Genomic DNA, 22,989 nt, shown 5'->3' with positions numbered 1-22,989 from the left:
ACCCCCCCCCCCCCCCCCCCCCCCCCCTCAGTCGGCAACAAACTAGTCACTACACAACAGTTAGGTTCACTTAGGTTCACTATTTCTATCCCTGGCTAATCTTCAGGAAAACCCGGCTAATTTATATGACACCTTTCATAACCTTAATACAGGAATTGGGTATGGAAACGTTTAGAATTAACTGTACATGTTGATCAGCAATCAAACCAGAAAACCCCTATTAAACGCCCAAACCTAGAGTGCACCCTACCCAACACCGAGTTTAAGTTCAGAACCAGAGAATGTGTCCATAAAATCCCCAGAAACCCCATGTCCATATCCGTCAACACCCCGCCCGAAATCCCCCTAAACAGAAGGGAACCCTCAGAAACCCCTGCAACAGTACAGAAAAAAACTAATAGGAAACAATATCAATCTAAAAAAAGGAAGTCAACTCCTAAAATAGAAAAATACAACACGAGATCATCAACAAAAACCCCAAGGAACTTAAACATATACGGTAACCTCCACCTAAAATCAGATATAAACATTAACTAGCTAATATTGCAGTACAGACAGATAAAAAGGCCGCGAGCTCCCTGTCTGTAACGCTCGCCGCCTCAGAACTACCTTAATAAGCCTTAAACAAATCCTAACACAGCATAAAGACAGACATAATTAAAGTACAAGAAACTAAAATGAGACAAAAATTAAAAGTACCCAAACTGATAGGTTATTACGAACCTCTTAAATTAGGCAGTCAAACCACACGGTTAGCGTTATACATTAAAAATGATACAGCGTATAATTCTGTACCAATTAAGGATATCTCCCCAAAAATAGAAATGCTCGTTGCAGAAATACACAGTAACAATAAAATAATAGCAATTTTTAATATATATATACATAAGTCCCAGCATAACATTAGAGAAAGAAGATCTAGATACAATCTCACACATAACATCAAATTACCAACACAGTATCTTATCTGGAGACTTTAATGCCGCAGATATAATATGGGGGAGTAGTGATAATAACCCCAGAGGGGATTGTTTTAACTGTACTAAATGAACCCGATCAAGGAACCCGGATATTTTGAAAGGGACAAATAAAAAAGAAAACCCAATAGCAGCTAAGGCCATATCGATGATAAATACAAAAACCTACCTAAATACTATACGGACGGGTCTAAAAACCCTGACAACAATAGAGTAGGACTAGGGATTTACTCATTAGAAAATAATATAGCAATATCCGTAAGACTAACAGATAACTGTTCTGTATAAAAACCTGAACAAGGGGCCGTTATTCTCACAGACAGTCTAGATCTATCCTCACTACAATCGATAGAAACCAAAAACAGTACAAGAACTACCGTACTTAACTCTGTTTTGAATTCAGTACAATCTCTTAAAAATCAAGAAATTCCCGTAAAATTTGAATATGTACCAGCCCATATAGACATTCCAGGAAATGAAAAAGCCGATAAATTAGCCAAAAAGGGACTAAAACAAGAAACAATTCAATGTGAAGTCCATTTATCTAAAAAAGAGGCCTACTCTAGATCTCTAATAAACAAAGCCATAGACAATTAATGGATAAAATCATGGAACGAGGTAGGGGAAAACAATGTATTACGTACTTTAATTAATAAAACAACCAATTAAACATACTTAACTATATGGCCATAGCAAAAGTGAAGATGTATGAATTACAAGACTGAGACTAGGTACAACCAAACTTAATGACAGCATAAGTATATTATGAATAAAAAAATATCACCAACCTGTCCAAATTGTAATGAAAACGAAACAATAGGTCATGTTTTTTGGCACTGTCACAAACATAAAGAAGAAAGGAAAGAATTAAGAAAAGAGCTTAACGAAATAGGATCAAAATTACAACAATTAACGAACTCCTAGCAATAAAAGAATCAGAAAGATTAAAACATAAAATTTTGATAAAATATTTGAGCGAAAACGACTATTTAAGCAGGATCTAGAGTCGTGGACCCGAGACCATTGGTCGAGGGGAAATAACTCTTATGATTTTTTTCTCACTTTTTTTCTATAATCATGAATAGTTTCTCAAAATACATACTTTTAGTTTTTAATAGTTTTCTTTATGAAAATCAACGAGTAAGAAAACGCCTTTTTGTTATGCCTTTTCCATTGATGTCTATTGGTACCAGATTCTTATAACCTTAAAAATGATAAATTACATAATCGAAAAATCAATAAGCAAAATAACATCCTACATCAGACACCCTGCAGGCGGGAAAGTCACTTTTAAAAAAAAGCAAGGAATGGGTGCGGGGTCAAAAGTTAAGATTAAGGATACTCAATAGAAACAACAATAATAATACAAACACTCGGTAAATAGGGTTTAACTCTCTAGATAGACGAGGGAATGCTGCAACGTCTTTGTTTCGACCTCAGGCGGGGAGTTCCGATCAATAGATCTGTTCTCCTATCCCACAGCGATCCCAAGTCTTTTCTAAGGAAATAAATGAATTATCCCTTTCCTTCTCCTCAAATATAATTCTGCTTCCATGAACTGTTTAAGATACACATACAAATAAGCACATACACATAAAAGTAAAAACACCAAACTCTAAGTATCCTCCCATAACCGACCCATCCCCCCTCCTCCAAACCATCCCCAACACCACTCCGGTCCATACAACTAGCACTCTATACAGCCCATAAATCTATCGGCACATTTCCTTGATACCCATCACGTCTTTCAATCTCCAACCCCTCCATGGCCAGCTCCCATCANAACCCCCCCCCCCCCCCCACCCCCCAACGTTTTATTTTTTCCCATACTAATAATCTCAATATACATTTGTACACTAAAAATCATTAAATGTCGGAACGATGAACAGAATTAATTTAAAGACAAGACGAGGTTTTCAAGAAAGATGACATTGGTAAAAGTACATTCAACTATATAGATTACATTGAACGGACAACAACAAAAACAGCACCTGCATGACTCTAACCATTAACCACTAACACACAGTCCGTCGGATCGGACTATAAAAGGTGTCCCGCGTGAGAACTGTCCAATCACGCACGTAAAAGATCCCTGTGAGTTTTTCGAAGAAGAGTAGGCGAGTAGCGCCGACACAGAGGATATAAGGTTAGATTTGGATATCTTTATTAGACATTTAGAAGGACTTCAAACAGTCGCGTAACAACCTATGTAGCAAAAAAGTCCGGGCTTACACATCATTTTAATAATAAAAAAGCGACAAAGACAATATGATACAAAATATTAAAAAGCAAAATATTTGTAAAATAATAGGGGAAAATGACATGTTCTTGCTTTAAAATGGCCATTGAAACTGACGCCAGAACACGGGAGAACGCGTCTCATGCGTTCTAGAAAACAAAATTCTCCTGGGGGAGACCCCCACGACCCACATCGATGAGAAGGGGTAAGACCCCCACGACCCACATCGAGAAGAAGGGGTAAGACCCCCTAGCTTTTGCTAATCTGTGACATTATATAGGTCTATTAAGAATTTCACATCATAGATACACGTAGTTAAGATACATTCATTTTTGCCCGTCATGAACTTATAAAGTATGTTTCAGTGGGGCTCCTGGATATATATGTAGATCTATACATACATCTAAACATCTATATCTAAACATCGATATAGGAGCTACCGTCATCTTATGTTCTGAGAAATGTCGATGATATAAAAAGGGTTTGGTGGACACAACAGCAAAAATCTGAAATTAATCTGTTCATATTGGCTCCGACATTTTAAATATCTAGTTAATTTAGATTCATCAGGAAAGAGATATGACGCAACGGATATTTTCGAGGAATTCCAACAATCGACACATTTTTGTCGGAGAGAAAAAAAGGAGAGCTGTCTTTCGCATTTGAAATACATTTGAATTTTTGCGATGCTTTTCAATAAATAACAAAGTGAATGAATCAACCAAGAGTGTTGTCTGTAAAATAAATTAAAACACTCAAAAATGTATCCAAAAAGCCACAAGATGGCACAACAGAGCTTCTAGATCTAAAAAAAAAAGCACATTTCATCATTGGGCTTACACATTGAAAACCCGTTTGTTACGCCCCTGTCAAAGAATAGGCGGGGCTGGTGTAGCTGGCGGCGGCTCAGTACCTCACTTCCGGTCCAGACTTGGTGATACGTACTATACGACGAGTGTTATTAGACATACGTGCAGTCTTACAAAAACTAGACTTATACAGTTAATATATATAGGATAGACGGCTCCCTCTCTAACCTGTCCCCCTCTTCTATCCCTTCACTCCATACTTTATCCGTTCTACTCATTTTCCTTTCTTTTCTTCGTCTGCTGGATAACCGAACTACTCGGTAGCGAAGCGGACGTAAAACCTATCAATCAATCAAATGCATCCTGCACGTTAATTATGTCTTAGATTAATTTATTTTCATCAAAATACATAGGAAGTAATAGTAAATAACCCTTTCACTCATATGTAACTTTAATAAACTCTACTACACATTGATCTTGATAAGTCCATTGTGGTCTACAGTGGTGAAAGGGTTAATAATAACATTTGAAAAAAGATGTGATATTTTGCCGTCCAATTAATAAACATTTTCGTTTACTTTTAAAGCCGGTTTAGATGTCGTAAATAGAATGATACTCTATCCCTACAGTTAGTTTTTACAGAGACGTATAATACACTACGTATACGTCTCTGGTTTTTATAAAGAAACTGTGTCCGATGGGAAAATTGATGTACACACATGTACATGTACTTCCACCGATTTCCTGTTGTACATACTTGTAAGGCAGTGGCTAAGGCTGTTCGCCCGGCAGCCGGCGGGTACCTAAAAGCATAAAGACTATTTTACCCGGTAGCCGGCCGGTACATATGTCAAATGACTCTTCGCCCGGCAGCCGGGTATACCAAAGCACAGAGACTGTTCGCCCGAAAGCCGTGTAATATAATATTGTCGGGTCGTACCCAAATCATTTGTTAAATAAACGTCGCTTCCTCGAAGAAAGCAAAACGTACAATGCAAATGTCGTACTTTTATTCAACGTTAGGGTATTTTATTGCCGTGTACATCATTTACCAGGTCTATCTAATTGTCTTTTAAAGTTCCAGTTGCTTAATTTTAATGATTTCCAGTTATTTTTCCAGTGTCATAGCCGTGTGAATAGTCTTTCGCGTTCTACATCTACATCTACATAGTAATGACCACCTTCATCTATTTGAAGATCATATCATGTGATAGTGGGTGCGTGCTATAGCTAGGCCAAGAGAAGAAAAGATAAAATATTGTGAAAGGGAATATTTATAATGTATGGGAGTTAGAATTGTATTTTTGTTTAGGGACAGTTTAAAGCAGTCAGAAGAGGTAATGCCCCCGGGAAGTTATATCTGGAGGCAGGTTATTCCAGTCTACTATGGTACGAGGAAAGAAGGATTGTTNAGCAAATGCAACAGGTTTGACTGAATGTGATCATCTTTCTCTCTCTATCACTCTTTTTTTTCTCCGACTCTACCTGTGTTACTATCATTTACTTCATTACTCTATCCGTCTTTTCTTCCACTCTATTTTTCATCTACTCTATCTGTGTTACTATCCTTTACTTCGTTTCGCTCTCCTTCTTTTCTTCGTCTCTATTTTCCATTTCCATATAAAAACATAATTAATGTATATTGCGTAAATAACCTTATCAAGTTATTGTTTATACTCATGTATTTGAAGAAAAGGACTTTGATAAGTTGGTAAAACTTGTGTCCAATTCTTTTGTAAATATTTATTTGCAATAAAATATGTTTAAATCAAGGATTGTTGTCGTACCTGTGTTCTACATGAGAGTGTTTGATATGAGTTATCGGTACCCGGCAGCCGGGTAAATAGTCTTACGCGTTTTCGGTACCCGGCAGCCGTGTATCTTTGGTCAGGCAATAATTCCTGTAGGAACTCTATCTAAATCAGAGATTTATAACGATTAGATAGAGTTCCTACAGGAATTAGTCAGGGAAGTGATTGATGATTGCTTAGTGTTCCATTCTTGTCCAGTTATTACGTCCCCGACACACAAAATTCCGAAATTGAGTATTTACTTCCTTTCCATTTTAAATAAAAAAAAATCAATATGACGGGAACTGATTATTATTGAAGAAAAAATAAGTTATGTGAACGGTTTTCCGGTTCCAATATTAACTTCTACGTGTAACTTCCGGTTATACGGTAAACAAAAACTAGAAATCTGGAGAGTCTGCTGTTTGTTAAAAGTGCTTTCGATCGGTCTGAAGTGATCGAGAGAGAACACACCCCTCCGGTGAGATGTAGAAGAAACGCTATTTTCGGCGTAAATATTCATTTTACAAGAAAAGTACGTATATGTGTTATTTGAATCATTCATTTTGAGACAGACTACTGTCACTGTGGTACTAGTAGCTGCGATAACGTAGCTTTTTTTTGTATAGCGTGGGGCAGAGGAGGCCGGGTATTAATATAAATACTATGGCAGTAGAGGATCACATGTTACAGTGCGCGTGAAATGATAATCACTAAATTAGGTTGCGGGTTGGGAATTCACTACAATCCGTTATTTCACTGATTTCTCAAATGAATGTTTACCAAATTGCAATTAATAGCACAACGTTACTTTGAAAACTAGCAAGCAAGCAAGATTCAAAGAAAGGGAGGGAGGGAAGAAAGGAAAAATATTCACATTACAGTAGGCTTACAAACTTTCTTTTGAGTCTTCTTCCATATAAATGCTTCTCTCATCATATTTAAGATTATGCAATGTTTTGAGAGTGCAGCATGCCCAAGATTTAAAATCAAATTGTAATTTTGATGATGAAAAGGAGGTGGATTTTAAACTTTATACAGTCGAGACTAACGGCTTACAGTAGTGACATGATCCTGGCCTTGAAAGTTTTAGGTGTGTCCATGCACTTCCACAATGTCTGGTGGTAAAGTGTTCCAGTCTTGCACCGTTCTTGGAAAGAATGACATTTTCCTCGATGTGGGAAGCTGATATTTGGAATGCTCTGCTGTGCACTTGTCTTGAGCGTCAGTTTGCATTGGTGGTATTTTAACCGGTTGCCTTTGTTGATAGCAACTATCTGTGACGTCTGTCGATTTTATAGAGCATTGTTAGTCTAGCATCTTTTCTTCTAGTTTGAGTCCAGTTGAAATTTAAAAAATTTGGAATATTTTACAAACAAAATGGGACATCACTTCTTCTCTACATGGAAATGATTGATAAAAGGTATCAATGTCTCTCAAACAATGGTTCTTTTAGAACTTATTGAAGGATATATATATAGACAGTGTCTTTAACAATTATCACTGTCTAGATTTGTAAAATTATATACAGTCAGTAGATATCCTCATCATGAATGATGAGAAATTTTGTCAAAATAAGATTTATCATTGATCAGTTTGACAAAGTTTAAGCTTGTCGCTGATTTATCTTTACACTAGAAGTATACATGCCCCCTAATGTACATGTAATCACCAAATCACATGACTTTTAATCCTGAAACTTTCATCTCACGATTAGAGATGACATATTCAAGATTTTTTGGCACCTGAAAATAGGATGTTTTAGTACTGTACTCTCAATTTGGTAAAAAGCAAAGTTTTCCATTGAAGGAGGGCCTTCTAGAGTATATATATATATACATTGTACACTCCTTACAGCACGGACATGAGTAAACAATCATCACCATTGCCTCATTCAAGTTCATTGAGTATTATTGAGTATTTGGTTCATCATTGTTATTCCACACAAGGACTTGAGCAAGGCTATTTCTACATTATATATATATCGACAAGGTCCTTTTTATCTTCTTTGTTTCAAGTTGGCTCACTGCAAAGTGATTCTTTTTCAACCAAATGAAAATAAGTTTTTGCAGCCAGCATCTTTTTTTTAAATATATAACACACATTAGCACACAGGTATCATTAGACACTTGAGAGTATGTTTTTGATTCCCCAAAATGGGCAATATTAAATCTGAAACTGCTAAATGTCAAGGGGTCAACTTAAAGCCTGTTAGCATATATATATATAGTTAAGAAATAACATTGTTTAGAACAAAACAGAAGTTCTGGAATAGATAAAAAAAAATATATAGTTTCATGATCACATCATTCACATTCCTAGCTACCCATGCTCATATCCACAAAAACACTCTGCACCTACTATACAACATTCTGCAAAATCCAGAGTCTATGGAATTCTGGATTGCCGAACGACAACTTGCAACAAAGAGCAAACAGGAAAAGAGCTTCTTCTGAAATGTGAGACGACTACTTGCACAATACAATCTACCTGCAGCGTATGACCTCATGAATGATCTACCGGAGAAGACATCATGGAAAACCCAGCTAAGGAATACAATACATTCCTAGGTTGAAGACCAGTGGAAAGGTGATATCAAACAGAAAAACAGCCTCAAATACCTCAACCAGGAAGCAATCAAAGTTGGCTCAGCCCATAACATTTACACAACAGTTAGAGGAAATAACATTGATGTATGGCACGCTGAGATAAAAGCTAAATTGCTCACTGGAATATACACAATGCAGTCGAATAGAGCTGTCTTCAACCAACATGCTGTTGATCCAACCTGTAAAATCTGTAAGGCAGAACCAGAGACCAGGAAACATTTTATCAGTAATTACATCCATACAAAGCCTCAGAGAGACATATATAAGGCAAAACTGAGCAACATTTTTGCAAGATATACTAACAACTCCAGTGATTAGCTATTAAGTGATCAAGGAACTTTTACCCAGATTATACTTGACTGTTCAGCTATCTGGTTCGGAACTCAATCTTTTTCTCATGATGACATAGAGAAGATTGAGTTGTTATCCAGACAGTTCATCTGGAAGATACACTGAACAAGGAGTAGAGAGTTGGCAAACAGCAACCTGTGAATACACTGTTTTCTCTAAACTATTTTTTTCTTTCTGTATACCATTTTAGCACTATCTGCCACCTGACATTGTTAGACTACCAAGTGTAATATTTGAATCACGTGACTTTGATTCGGAAGTGCCTCCAACTTATACCAGTGACTAATGTAATCCGTGGGTGCTCTAGATCTGCAAACCAATCGGAGGAATCTACCAACAACAGAACAGAACATACCTCAAAAGTGTATCAGAAATTTAGGATCATAATATTGTTATGCAAAAGACAAAGTCACAATATACAATTTATTGAAAATCTTTTAACTCTATGGATTTTCTGAATTTGTCATTATAAGAGGTACATCTGTATAATGTACTGTTCACAAGATGCATATGAGGTTTGGTGGCTTTGTATTGTTAATGATACCTTATTGCATTGTACTTTTTTTTTTACTAAATGTATAATATCATTCAATGATTGATACAGTTTTAATATTTTCAGAACAAAAATTGTCAAAGATGAAGACTTGACGGCCAGGTTTCTACCAGACAGAGAGATGTTCCACGGTGCCCACCTACGGATGAGAAGGGGGAATCAACCCTCGACCTTCCATTCTTTTTTTGGATCGGTATACACCGGCAATAAGCAACCATTCCGTAGAGGGATCATGTTTGTCTTTATAGCCGGTGTTCTTATACTTGTAGGAGGCATTCTTACATGGCTGGGTACGTATTAATGGTGTTGGGAATCGGTGAAATTGTTTATACTCAATCAATGGATACCATTAAATAGCCGATGATCAATTGATAATCATTTTAAAGAAATCCATTGTGAAATCCTCTATGCTATTCTTGCGAGTCACTTGTGTGAATAAAGGAAAACAATTCTCGCTACTTGCTCAGACAGATATACCACTTGATACCCTTTTAAATTTCTTAGAGTCTTTTCCTTAAGACCATCAAAACAAAAAACACTGGAAAATTCGGTTGATATTATGAACAGTTAAATGACCCTTTGTCTATATTGAAGCATCAAGTATGCTAGATAAAACTGACTCCACAAACTAAGATTTTAGGTGTTGTAACAATACACTTGTATCTTCCTAACAACTTACAAAATATATGTCAAGCAAAGACTTTACTGCCTGTTAAAAACACATACTGTATTACAGTATTTGTCCTGCAATAAGCCCAGGGAGCCAACACATAATCGCTGACTGAAAGTAAGGGGTGGGCTTATCACAGGACAATGAAAAAGCATTTGTTGGTATTTCTTCATAAATGCAGCATATAATTGGGGGCTCATTAGCAAGCATGGACTTATATTGTGGGATAAATACTGTACTTTAAGATTTAATTTTTACTGGGACACATTTGAACTCTTTCAGTTCAAAGGTTGGAATAGTTCATTATGATATTTCAGGGGTGAATGAGTTAAATAACCTGAGAACAATTTTTTATTTTTTAACAAATTTAGGATATAGCAATGTATTTGGAAACAGTCGGATCTCCACCATGGGACCTCTGCTGATCGCACTGGCTCTGCTTATGTTCCTGATTGCTATTCGACAGTTTCTTCTTGCTAAAAAGCAGACTCTGCATAACAGGGGACGACTGGAGGTAGGTGTTGTTGCTATATATACTGTGGTATCAGGACTAGAATTATTCCTGGTAATACGTCGATGTAATATATATATGCATTCCATATATATATATATTTATGTATTTAGGTCCAAGTACTCATGGCATAATTTGCCACTTTGATCATGTGAAAGGTGATGTGTCGCTAACAATTACAACATCCAAGATCCCTTTAGGAGAAGTAGCGCACTCCTAGTGTTGATGTCATTGTTATAGTCACTGGTATTTTTTTCATCGTCATATTTTATAATCTATATCGTTGACCTGAAACATGAGAACGATAACCCTAGAATGACTTGTTCCTGCGCACCCCCTTTTTTTGACATGACAATATTTACCTAAATAAAGTGTGCACTATACACGCAAATTTACGGTTTACATTGTATAATAAACAATGTTTTTTTCCTGATGAAAGAATTGATATAAAATAAAAAATAAACATCAAGATAATTCACACAAGCACATTCTTTATTGATCTTAGTTACATATTCTTTTCGCTTTTGGTAGATAGAAGTGAAATTGCAGATTTAGTTGGATTTTTTTTTATTGTGATTCATTAATATTTATTTAAGATATTATATGTAAGAATAAATCATTCATTTTAAAAGCAATTAGCTGGTGGAACTGTAGCAGCCGTGGTCATCAACAGCGATGAAATGGATGATACAGTTACAGTAATAATGGACACACTGAACGACTCGCCAGAGGTCTGTAGGTATGTATCATAAACGAGGGACAAACAGGGGAGATAACCATGTACCACTCAGAATAAACAAGAGAGATAACCATGTACAACTTTGAAAATACCCAGAGGTCAACAGATATGTATCATAAACAGGGGAGATAACCATTTACCACTCAGAATAAACAAGGGAGATAACCATGTACCACTCAGAAAATACCCAGAGGTCAATAGACATGTGGCCTCAGACAACAATTAATTCTACTATATGTTATACCAAAGGAAATAAATTATTAAAATATTTTAAAACTTTGCACAGGGCCTGGTTCCTATTTCATATTGTAGATCTATTCAAACTGAATGTACGGTGAGCTGGAAAGTACCTCATGACCGGCATTTAAGAAAGATAATTTTATTTGAATGTCACTACCCTGCATGTAAAGGGGAAAATACTAAAAATCACAAAATATCACTGCGCAAGCCTCATCACTCATTGTGTCCTGCTGCCAAGACAAACTTGGAAACTGTGTCAAATAAAATTTAATCACTAGAATAGATATTGTTGAACAATTCTATGTAAAAAAAATGTACATATCTGTCATAATTCAGACAGGAAAAATTATTTAGTAACCCACCTGAAATGTCCTTATGCACTACATTCGTGTACAACGACCCGGAAGTGTTATTGTGGTCTGAGGCCATGTATCATAAACAGGGGAGATAACCATGTACCACTCCGAAAATACCCAAGGTGGCAGAGTACAGTAGAAATGGCTTGACCCTAAAAATAAAGGGCATCTCTCGGATAAACATGGATAGCGGATTCATCCTGCACAACACACCTACATATATATATATATTTATAAACTACATGTTTAATAGGTGTTTTTTAGAAGAACATTTTTTTTTTCAAAAAGCAATTTCCCCAGATTTGGGACTTCTGAAAACCATGGTTACCATATCAAAAAACACCAAAATATGCAAAAAATCATGATTTTTAACCCAGAATTTGACCCCCGCAAGTAGAATTGTTTTTCTTAAAACCTGTCTGAAATTAAATATCGCCTACTCGGTAACAGAAATACTCACGTTTTAGCATAGGTCATTCCGGTGGATTTTTCACAATATTTACACATGTGCTGAGTACAAAAATAGACTACCTGAAAAGCTAGCTTTTGTTGTGTAGACACAGATTCGTAAATGCCCAAAATTGTAGTCTCAAACCAAATTCGACTTTTCTTTTTTTTAAATTATGAAGCCCACATAGTCCACTTCATCATGTATATGCCAATTTTAGTGCTGATTTTTTTTTTAAATTTTGATACATGTTATATTACAGGGGTTATTCATTGTATAAAAATATCACCCATGGCCACCGTACGCTACTGTACTCTGCTACCTTATACATCCCTTTTTTTCCCCAAAAATTCAATCAAAACCTTTTAAATGTCTGGAAAATGACACAATGAACAAAAAGATGTATCCGTTTCCTTTCTCACTTTAAAAGTGACCGAGTAATATGAATTCTCCTGCTAGGTGATTTTTTACCAATTCTGCTCTCAAACTACCAACAAAGGGAGGTAATCTGAAAAATTAAAACTTGAATAACTTTGTAGTTTTCAGGAATAATTTTTTTTTTGGGGTAAAATATGATGCTTTAAGATCATGTGCATGTGAAAAACAAAACAGAACAGTGATACAAGGATGTTTCTGTCTTGTGTGATGACGTCATAGTTACTGTGATGTCATCATAACTATGACGTCATCAATGGGCATATGTGACATCATCAAGGCTCACTGATATCAAAATGAATACCAGGAAACCCATCACAACAACAAACTAGAAACAGACACACTTCCCGTAACCGATGAACAGCACAAAACTGTCAGATATTCTGAAACATCAGACAAATGACACCATAGCAACCGTTGTTTACTTTCCTCGCCTAGAATTGACAGTGACCCCAGACATTGGTCATTTTACATATTTCACTAGAAAAAAAAGTTTTCTTCAGCTGTAATTATGGAAATAAAATTTATTGACATTATTGACTTTGTTAATTTAATCTGTAAGCTGAATCAAGTGGAAAAAAACATATAAAATAGTGTAATTAGAATGAAAACAGATATTTTACCCATTTTCAATAAATACAACTTTATGTGTTAGTTACCATGGATACCGGGTGCTGAACTAAGTGAAACAGACTGAAATCTGGTCTGAATGCATCAGGAGATAGCCTGTTAATTATTTGTTGTTTGGTATCAACTTTACCAATTACACAATTGACACATATGTGATGAAGTGTGAAGTGCCTGTGAAAAGGGCGAGTTAACCCCTCTTTATACATTCACAGGTAATAGGCTAGTGACCTATATATTGACCTTTATATGTAACTTTTTAAACGTTTTGAGTAGTTTTAAGCAATAATGAATGAAAGTGAAGCTGAATAAAGCATAAAAAGGCTTTTTTTCAGAAAAAATCAATGTCTGTGTGTATAAGGTGGCAGAGTACAGTAGAAATGGCTTGACCCTAAAAATAAAGGGCATCTCTCGGATAAACATGGATAGCGGATTCATCCTGCACAACACACCTACATATATATATATATTTATAAACTACATGTTTAATAGGTGTTTTTTAGAAGAACATTTTTTTTTTCAAAAAGCAATTTCCCCAGATTTGGGACTTCTGAAAACCATGGTTACCACATCAAAAAACACCAAAATATGCAAAAAATCATGATTTTTAACCCAGAATTTGACCCCCGCAAGTAGAATTGTTTTTCTTAAAACCTGTCTGAAATTAAATATCGCCTACTCGGTAACAGAAATACTCACGTTTTAGCATAGGTCATTCCGGTGGATTTTTCACAATATTTACACATGTGCTGAGTACAAAAATAGACTACCTGAAAAGCTAGCTTTTGTTGTGTAGACACAGATTCGTAAATGCCCAAAATTGTAGTCTCAAACCAAATTCGACTTTTCTTTTTTTTAAATTATGAAGCCCACATAGTCCACTTCATCATGTATATGCCAATTTTAGTGCTGATTTTTTTTTTAAATTTTGATACATGTTATATTACAGGGGTTATTCATTGTATAAAAATATCACCCATGGCCACCGTACGCTACTGTACTCTGCTACCCAAGGGTCAACAGATATGTATCATAAATAGGGGAGGTAACCATGTACCACTCAGAAAATACCAAGAGGTCAATAGGTATGTATCATAAATAGGGGAGGTAACCATGTACCACTCAGAAAATACCAAGAGGTCAATCGATATGTATCATAAATAGGGGAGGTAACCATGTACCACTCAGAAAACACCCAGAGGTCAATAGGTAGGTATCCTAAACAGGGGAGGTAAATCCAGTTCCATTTAGAAAATAAGAAGATGTCAACAGGTACCAGTATATATTATAAACAGGGGAGATAACCTTGTTCCACTCAGAAAATACCCAGAAGTCAACAGGTAAGTATCACATGCAAGGCAGGTAGTGATGTACCACTGATCGATTCCCCAGAGGCTGTTGGGCATGTACAGAATGTATCACAAACTTTGGAGGTATCAATGTACCACCTCCTCAGAGGTTATCAGCTTCGTATCACAAACAGAATGATTTCGCAAATAATTTCACAAATATCATGACCCATTGGAAAGTAGTGGGTAGCATTTCGATAAAGAGAGAGTATACAAATGTAGTCTTTTTATGTGTGTAGGGTGGGGGGGATATGTTCTTTCATCAATGTCCCCCAGTCTATAATCCTTCATTACTGCAGCTAATTAAAGGAAAGTTAATTGCCTTTAGCTTGTCACCAATTATGATCACATGCTTTCTTTTATGTGTGAAAATAATCGTTAAATCAACACTACTGTGGGAACCTCCATGTAATTCCAGTTTAGGATGTGTTTAACCTTAATCTGTTGTTATACAGACCCCATGGAGAAAGCCAGCCCCCCTCCTACCAGGAGGCCACAGATACACCTGTGATTCTTTTGGCCCCTTCGGCACCCGACTATCACTCGGACCCACCCCCTTCCTATGAAGAGGCCATAACAGACTCAGTGCCAGGAATTGGAGGTTCAGTGCCAGTTATCAAATGAGGCATTCTCGGAGCAGCTGGAATAATCTATCACCTGGTACTTTATCAACAGAGAGGAGTAAACATAAATTATTCACTGGTTTAAGGTCATTACTCTTGCAAACCTGGCATGCTATTTCTCAAAATTAAAACCTTCCTTTTTTTTTAGGTGCATTTTTCCATGAGATATTGTATGTCCCCGCATTTTCCTCGACTAACCAGAACAAATGTGAAATTTTATTTATTTTCTCAATATTGAACAAATTCTTTACATGCGCGATACTATCGTCTCTACTTTTGACAGTGATGTCATGAAAAGTATTATCATTCAAACTTTACATAGTAGTGAACTGTTAGCATATCAATAAAAAAAACATATCTGAAAATTAGACAGCACATGTATTTAATCCAATTATATACTAATTTGGAAATATAATTTTGAAGAACAATGACCAAAACCTTATCCTTATGAGACTGAAGTCTTTTTTTTGAGCATTACACTTTTTTATTTTTTGACAAATATTCTCTAGTCTAGTAAGTTTTCATTCAATCTAAAAGTTTGAAACTTATATTAATTAATAACCATCATCTGTATACATGGATATCAAGTATGCCGTTCCAGTTTTCAATGGAAGTGTAAAAATCTTTATAAGAGAGAATGCAATGAAAAGTATTTGTTATCAATATTGAATATGAAACGAGATTTCAGCTTCTGATAATTACTAGTATATTTTCGGCCCCAGTTTCATCTGCTGGAAATCTTTGAGTTTTTTTGTAGATTTCATAACTAAGGATTTTCCTTAACTCCAGTAACGATTTTCTATGGAAACAATTTATTTTTGAATTTAGGAACATTTGTGAAATTGGCGGCTAGTGGCATGAAGTTATAAGTGTTATTGATATATAATTTAATTTAGGATTTTACTTCTGGTACTGTCAGCTAAATATTACATTCAGTAATTTATATCAAATAGATAATGTGTTATTGTTTAGGCAAGTCTGTCTGAACAGTAAAAAAAAAGATGTTTGAGTATCAGTTTCTGAATACCTGTGTAATGTGCTTGTGTAATGGACCAGTTTAACAGTTTAACATTCACCGGTTGTTAATGTGTGCCTAACTTCTCTGTGATGGAATTCCATTCATTTCCACATGTTTATTTATTTTCTGTGTTGTCCTTATTTATTTAAACCACTTGTTATTGTTTGATGTATTTGAGCAATCATTGATTTTAACATATACCATGAACCATGCTCCTGTTGGTTGTTTTTAAACATTTCTATAACTGCCTTTGTGTATATAAATACAGTAAACATACATATTTCAGTGGACTCCAATTTTAGCATATTATCAAATTTTAACAAGTTATGGTATCGAGGAATTAGGGCACTCACAATTTATGCAATAGAAAATTATGTACAGAAAAAAATCTGATCAATGCAATCATATTATACCGGGGTAAAGCAATAATAAAAGCATCAACTGTGCTAAGATTAGAATGCGCTTAAATATGTACGTTAAAAGTATAAAGCCCGTCCATCCCTGGTTTTCTCTCCTCTTTAATTAAAGTGTTTTTTTTCTTATGATGTTTCCTCTTACATAAACAAATTTTACATTTTTTTTCCACCAATTTTACAATTGCATTCAATACATTCAGGGATCTTCAATGATAAAATGAACCTATTTAATTTCATTGTGTATTATTGCCTTTGTGCAAAACTATGCTGTCTATTGATTTGATGTGTGTATTAGCTAGTTTGTAGAGACACTAGCTAGCTATATAAACACTAGCTCATTACAGGTACACTAGCTCATAACAGGTACACTAGCTCATTACAGATACTAGCTCATTACAGGTAAACTAGCTCATTACAGGTACACTAGCTCATTACAGGTACACTAGCTCATTACATGTACACTAGCTCATTACAGGTACACTAGCTCATTACAGGTACACTATAGCTCATTACAGGTACACTAGCTCATTACAGGTACTAGCTCATTACAGGTACACTAGCTCATTACATGTACACTAGCTCATCACAGGTACACTAGCTCATTACAGGTACTCGCTCATTACAGGTACACTAGCTCATAACAGGTACACTAGCTCATTACAGGTACACTAGCTCATTACAGGTACACCAGTTCATTACAGGTACACTATAGCTCATTACAGGTACACTAGCTACTTGGACTTCTTATATTATAGAGCCCAAAATTGTAAAGACATTATCTAGTAGCAAGTTGAAGTTACATCAACTAGTTGTAAAGGCACTAGTTAGTTGTAGCTACATTGACTAGTTGTAAAGGCAATAGTTAGTTGTAGTTACATCAACTAGTTTTAAAGGCATTAGTTAGTTGTAGCTACATTGACTAGTTTTAAAGGATCTAGTTAGTTGTAGCTACATTGACTAGTTGTAAAGGCACTAGTAAGTTGTAGCTACATTGACTAGTTGTAAAGGCAATAGTAAGTTGTAGTTACATCAACTAGTTTTAAAGGCACTAGTTAGTTGTAGCTACATTGACTAGTTGTAAAGGCACTAGTTAGTTGTAGCTATATTGACTAGTTGTAAAGGCAATAGTTAGTTGTAGTTACGTCAGCTAGTTTTAAAGGCACTAGTTAGTTGTAGCTACATTGACTAGTTTAAAAGGAACTAGTTAGTTGTAGCTACATTGACTAGTTGTAAAGGCACTAGTTAGTTGTAGTTACATCGACTAGTTATAAAGGCACTAGTTAGTTGAAGCTACATTGACTAGTTGTAAAGGCACTTGTTAGTTGTAGCTACATTGACTAGTTTTAAAGGAACTAGTTAGTTGTAGATACATTGACTAGTTGTAAAGGCACTTGTTAGTTGTAGCTACATTGACTAGTTTGAAAGGAACTAGTTAGTTGTAGCTACATCGACTAGTTGTAAAGGCACTAGTTAGTTATAGCTACATTGACTAGTTGTAAATGCACTAGTTAGTTGTAGCTACATTGTCTAGTTGTAAAGGCACTAGTTAGTTATAGCTACATTGACTAGTTGTAAAGGCACTAGTTAGTTGTAGTTACAACAACTAGTTATAAAGGCACTAGTTAGTTGTAGCTACATTGACTAGTTGTAAAGGCACTAGTTAGTTGTAGTTACAACAACTAGTTATAAAGGCACTAGTTAGTTGAAGCTACATTGACTAGTTGTAAAGGAACTAGTTAGTTGTAGTTACATTGACTAGCTGTAAAGGCACTAGTTAGATGTAGTTACATCAACTAGTTTTAAAGGCACTAGTTAGTTGTAGCTACAATGACTAGTTTTAAAGGCACTAGTTAGTTGTAGCTACATCAACTGGTTTTAAAGGCACTAGTTAGTTGTAGCTACAATGATTAGTTTTAAAGGCACTAGTTAGTTGTAGTTACATCAACTAGTTTTAAAGGAACTAGTTAGTTGTAGCTACATTGACTAGTGGTAAAGGCACTAGTTAGTTGTAGCTACATCAACTGGTTTTAAAGGCACTAGTTAGTTGTAGCTACATTGACTAGTTTTAAAGGATCTAGTTAGTTGTAGCTACATTGACTAGTTTTAAAGGATCTAGTTAGTTGTAGCTACATTGACTAGTTTAAAAGGAACTAGTGAGTTGTAGCTACATTGACTAGTTGTAAAGGCACTAGTTAGTTGGAGTGAGATTGACTACCGGGTAGTTGTAAATATACTAGTTGCAATTGGTTGTAGCTACATTGACTAGTTGTGGAGACAAAGCTTCTAAATGCATCACTAAATGTAGATCTAGACATACTGATTAGTTGTACAATAATAAGTTGTAGCTAGAACGAATTGTTGTAGAGAAACAGCTAGATACATTAGCTAGGTGTAAACACACTGGCTAAAAGCAAGTTGTAGTTACATTAGCTAGGTGTAAACACACTGGCTAAAAGCAAGTTGTAGCTACATTAGCTAGGTGTAAACACACTGGCTAAATACAAGTTGTAGCTACACTAGCTAGTTGTAAACACACTGGTAGCTACATTGACTAGTTGTGGAGACAAAGCTTCTAAATGCATCACTAAATGTAGATCTAGACATACTGATTAGTTGTACAATAATAAGTTGTAGCTAGAACGAATTGTTGTAGAGAAACAGCTAGATTCATTAGCTAGGTGTAAACACACTGGCTACATACAAGTTGTAGCTACATTAGCTAGGTGTAAACACACTGCCTAAATACAAGTTATAGCTACATTAGCTAGGTGTAAACACACTGGCTAAATACAAGTTATAGCCACATTAGCTATCAGATGGTTAGTTGTAGGGACATTGAATTGCCTAGTTTAAGATCTATATAGGTACTGGCAGTTGTAAAGACTCTGGCTAGTGGTAAAAACATAAGCTCTTTGTAAAGTCAGAGTGAGTTGTACAAGCTGGTCTTGTTACACTAGATATAGATCAAGAAATAGGCTGGTCATAGAAATGGTATTTCTGCAACTAAACATTGACGAGTTGTAAAATTTCTACTATTAGATGACTCACTCCAACAGAGTTTTAGCACCTGTATATTGACGGTGTCGATCTGATTTAAAGCATTATTTTCTATCTACCTGAAAGAAATGCATGTTCATGTAATATTGGTAACAGCAGTGTCCTTGACTGAGTTTGAGAATTATTTGAAAGTTTGACCAAAAATTATCATTTAGGAATGAAAAAAAAATCAACTTTTTACCTCGTCCTGTCCATTTCCAATGTAAAGACCTATTTTTCATTGCTCAGTTTAAATTTCTGCCTGTTTTATTTATTGCTTCTCCAGTATTCCTGTTTTGGATGTGTTCATGTGGTTACCCAAACTTTCCACTTTACATACAGTTCTGATAATTTACACTAGTAAGATAGATATTGTTGACCATGAGGTTTTTTTACATACCTAATCTTCAATTTTTTTCCCTATGATACTAAATATAATGAGAGTCTAATTTTGCATATCAGTCGAGAGGCTTAGTATTGATAAATATTTTCTTTATTGAAAGCGTGTTTAAATAATTTATTTTCTGAAATTGCAAGTCCGCTATAGAAGTGAGAAGCAATAAGGGTATTGAGATAGTGTTATATATTCTTTTATAGATATGAACTATTTTCATATTAATGTAATGTTGTTCATGACTCGTTGAATCCAGTAGGACCTGTGGAAGAACCCTTTAAGAAAAGTAAATGGATTCTTCTTTAGATTCTAAACTACATGAACACCTATAGCTACTGTACGTATATTTCGTGTCAGAATAAGCAGGTTTTCAAACAATACAGGTTTGATTGACGTAGATTTCATATTTATCCAGGTGGAACGGCTATAATTTGGCGTCGTTTGAGTGTCTAGATTGTTCATGGAACAGCTAGGCAACAGTTGTAAAGGAAGATATGGCTTTTGAAATTCTGTTGGGATTAGAAATTATTTACAGTGTACAAGGTAGTTGCATATCTTAAATTGATCTGAGAACCTGTTTTAAGATGCACTGGCTACTCATTAAATTGTAGACTGATAACGGGTCATTGCAAGTCCCATTAATGTTGGACTGTACATATTTGAAGTAGAGTCTTCAAAAACTGTAGGTTCTTTGGAATTCGTAGGTCATAATTATCCAGTTTTATGGGGTAAGTTAAAACTTAGTTGTTACCCCACTGTTTTTACAACTAATATATATAAACAGAATCTTAATGTATGAATGTATATGTATTTCAAATATTTTGAAAAATCACTTTTCTGAAAATATCCAACTTTTTATGTGAAGATTATTGTAATCCATATTTCATCTCACAAGTTTTGTAACCATTTGTATTTTTGTTTTCTGTATTTTTTTCCTTGCATGTTATTTTTAAACTTTAAGTTTATCTGTGATACATGTTAACACCCAGAAAGTGCAATATGAATTTTGAGACCAGGAGACAACTTTATATAAGCAGTTTGTTTCCAAAACCCTTTTGTTAGTATTATAAATGTTGTTTGTCAATGTAGAGAAAACAATTCACATAAAATAGTGTTTATCTATTTAGCTATCTTAAATGATATGAAAAGTGTAATATAAGAAGAAACTGAAGCATTTATCGTTTTTGTGTTTGTCATTTTACTAAAAAAAAATTTTTGAGTGAAAGTGTTGATGTTTCCTAAAGATGACAGAAACACAAGTGACGAAGAAATACAATTTTAGGACTCGTGCCCTGTCCAGGTCTTGACCTTGTGACCTACAGCACCGAATCATCGCCTAGCCTAGAAATACCGGCAGCTCCAGATAGCTCACATCACCAATAGACATTTTGTCACTGTGATCATGTCGGGAGTATCGGGCTGTTGACCACTGCAACATCGAAATCTTCTTTTTTAAGAATGTGAGGTGGCGTAGTACTAGGAGCTACAGGTATTTCTAGGCCAGGCGATTGGGTGTCGTAGATCGTGACTTTGAGGCCCGTACAGTGGAATTTGAATGAGTCATAAAACTGTCCCCTTCGGCACTCATTTATTCAACTAATAAACACAATGTATCATATGCACTGGTGTATATTGATCTGAAGGTTTAAGCTATGAACTGCCTGTCATAATTGTACAGTGTCTATTATGTACATATTGATTGATATATACATATATATTTATACCGTACCAATCAGTAGAGTGTTGTCTTTATTTTGTAGATTTGTGTGTGACTGTGAAAATATTTGATTTACCTATACAATGTATATACATCCAGTTAATATCACATTTTCATCTGATAAATCAGAAGTGATAATAAGCGAAATCTACTGTACTTATACATGTGCATGAACACTAAATTGGATTATTTTTTTGTCTGGACAATTTTTTTTAGTGCCAGCAGAAACAAGTGTTTTTAGTAACATGACATTTTTTGTGCCTCTAGCAGGTTTTTAATATATTTAATAAATAAGATTTTATCAGCAATGTTGATTATAAATCACTGTAAGATTTTTCTCTCTGATCTTATAATGTTCCTCCTATGCTAAAAAGATGAAATTCCTAATCTTTAGAGTTTTAAAATGAAAAATTAGATTGTCTGAGAGAAACGCCAATTGGCCAAGTATGCCAGCAAGTAATTTCTGACTTGAATAAGAGGGTGGGCTTATTACAGAACTTGGCCCGAAATAACTTAAACTGTTGATGGGCTGTAAACCAGCACAAAAACATCCTATTACAGGTCAATGATTGAAATGGCATTAGTTAGATTTTAAACTGAACTGCAGTAGATATGAGCGGGCATATTACTAGACATGGGCTTATAGCCAGATGAATACATCAGTATACATATAAATGCATCACAAGTTTTGTAATCATTCAAGCACACCAAGCTTTCAAAGTTCAGTTGTACTGTATCACGTTGAGAGTTAAATTAGTTTTCACATATAATTATTTTTTTTGCAATTAAGCTTCAAAGGACTTATTCTTGAGTATAGGAATTTGCAAAAACAAAACTAGTGTACAATCTTTTATTAAAGCATGTCCAAATAAATATTTGCAAGATTCAAACCGCATTTTACTCTCCTTATGATTTTTGGCAAAAATTGACTAGCGTAATGCTTGTGATTTACAAAAGACTGCAAGAAGGACATCTTAAATATGTAAAGTGATGTTGATTCCACTGAAATAATGAGGGTTAACCTGCATTGCCTCGACTAAGATCGTACTGGTCCCTGTAAATGGACTTAATTATATCAGTAT

At 35.2% G+C, this 22,989-nt stretch overlaps 1 protein-coding gene across 2 annotated transcripts; it reads left to right on the top strand.

Annotated features, from left to right (window-relative positions):
• Positions 1-6,206: 6,206 nt before the first annotated feature.
• LOC110462808 lies at positions 6,207-19,290 on the top strand. 2 transcript variants are annotated; one of them, XM_021516999.1, is made up of 5 exons: positions 6,207-6,350; positions 9,395-9,618; positions 10,370-10,512; positions 11,142-11,248; positions 15,159-19,290. In XM_021516999.1, exons 2-5 carry the CDS (start codon positions 9,450-9,452, stop codon positions 15,325-15,327), a joined length of 588 nt encoding a protein of 195 aa, XP_021372674.1. In that variant the 5' UTR covers positions 6,207-6,350; positions 9,395-9,449; the 3' UTR covers positions 15,328-19,290. The 2 variants fall into 2 exon arrangements, with proteins under 2 accessions (XP_021372674.1, XP_021372675.1); XM_021517000.1 differs by lacking the exon at positions 6,207-6,350 and adding an exon at positions 8,380-8,650.
• Positions 19,291-22,989: the final 3,699 nt, after the last annotated feature.

The sequence above is a fragment of the Mizuhopecten yessoensis genome, unplaced genomic scaffold, assembly GCF_002113885.1.
Source record: "Mizuhopecten yessoensis strain PY_sf001 unplaced genomic scaffold, ASM211388v2 scaffold10831, whole genome shotgun sequence".
Classification (NCBI taxonomy): domain Eukaryota; kingdom Metazoa; phylum Mollusca; class Bivalvia; order Pectinida; family Pectinidae; genus Mizuhopecten; species Mizuhopecten yessoensis.
The sequence above is the reverse complement of the archived record's forward strand: the minus strand, read 5'-3'. Positions and strand labels throughout refer to the sequence as shown.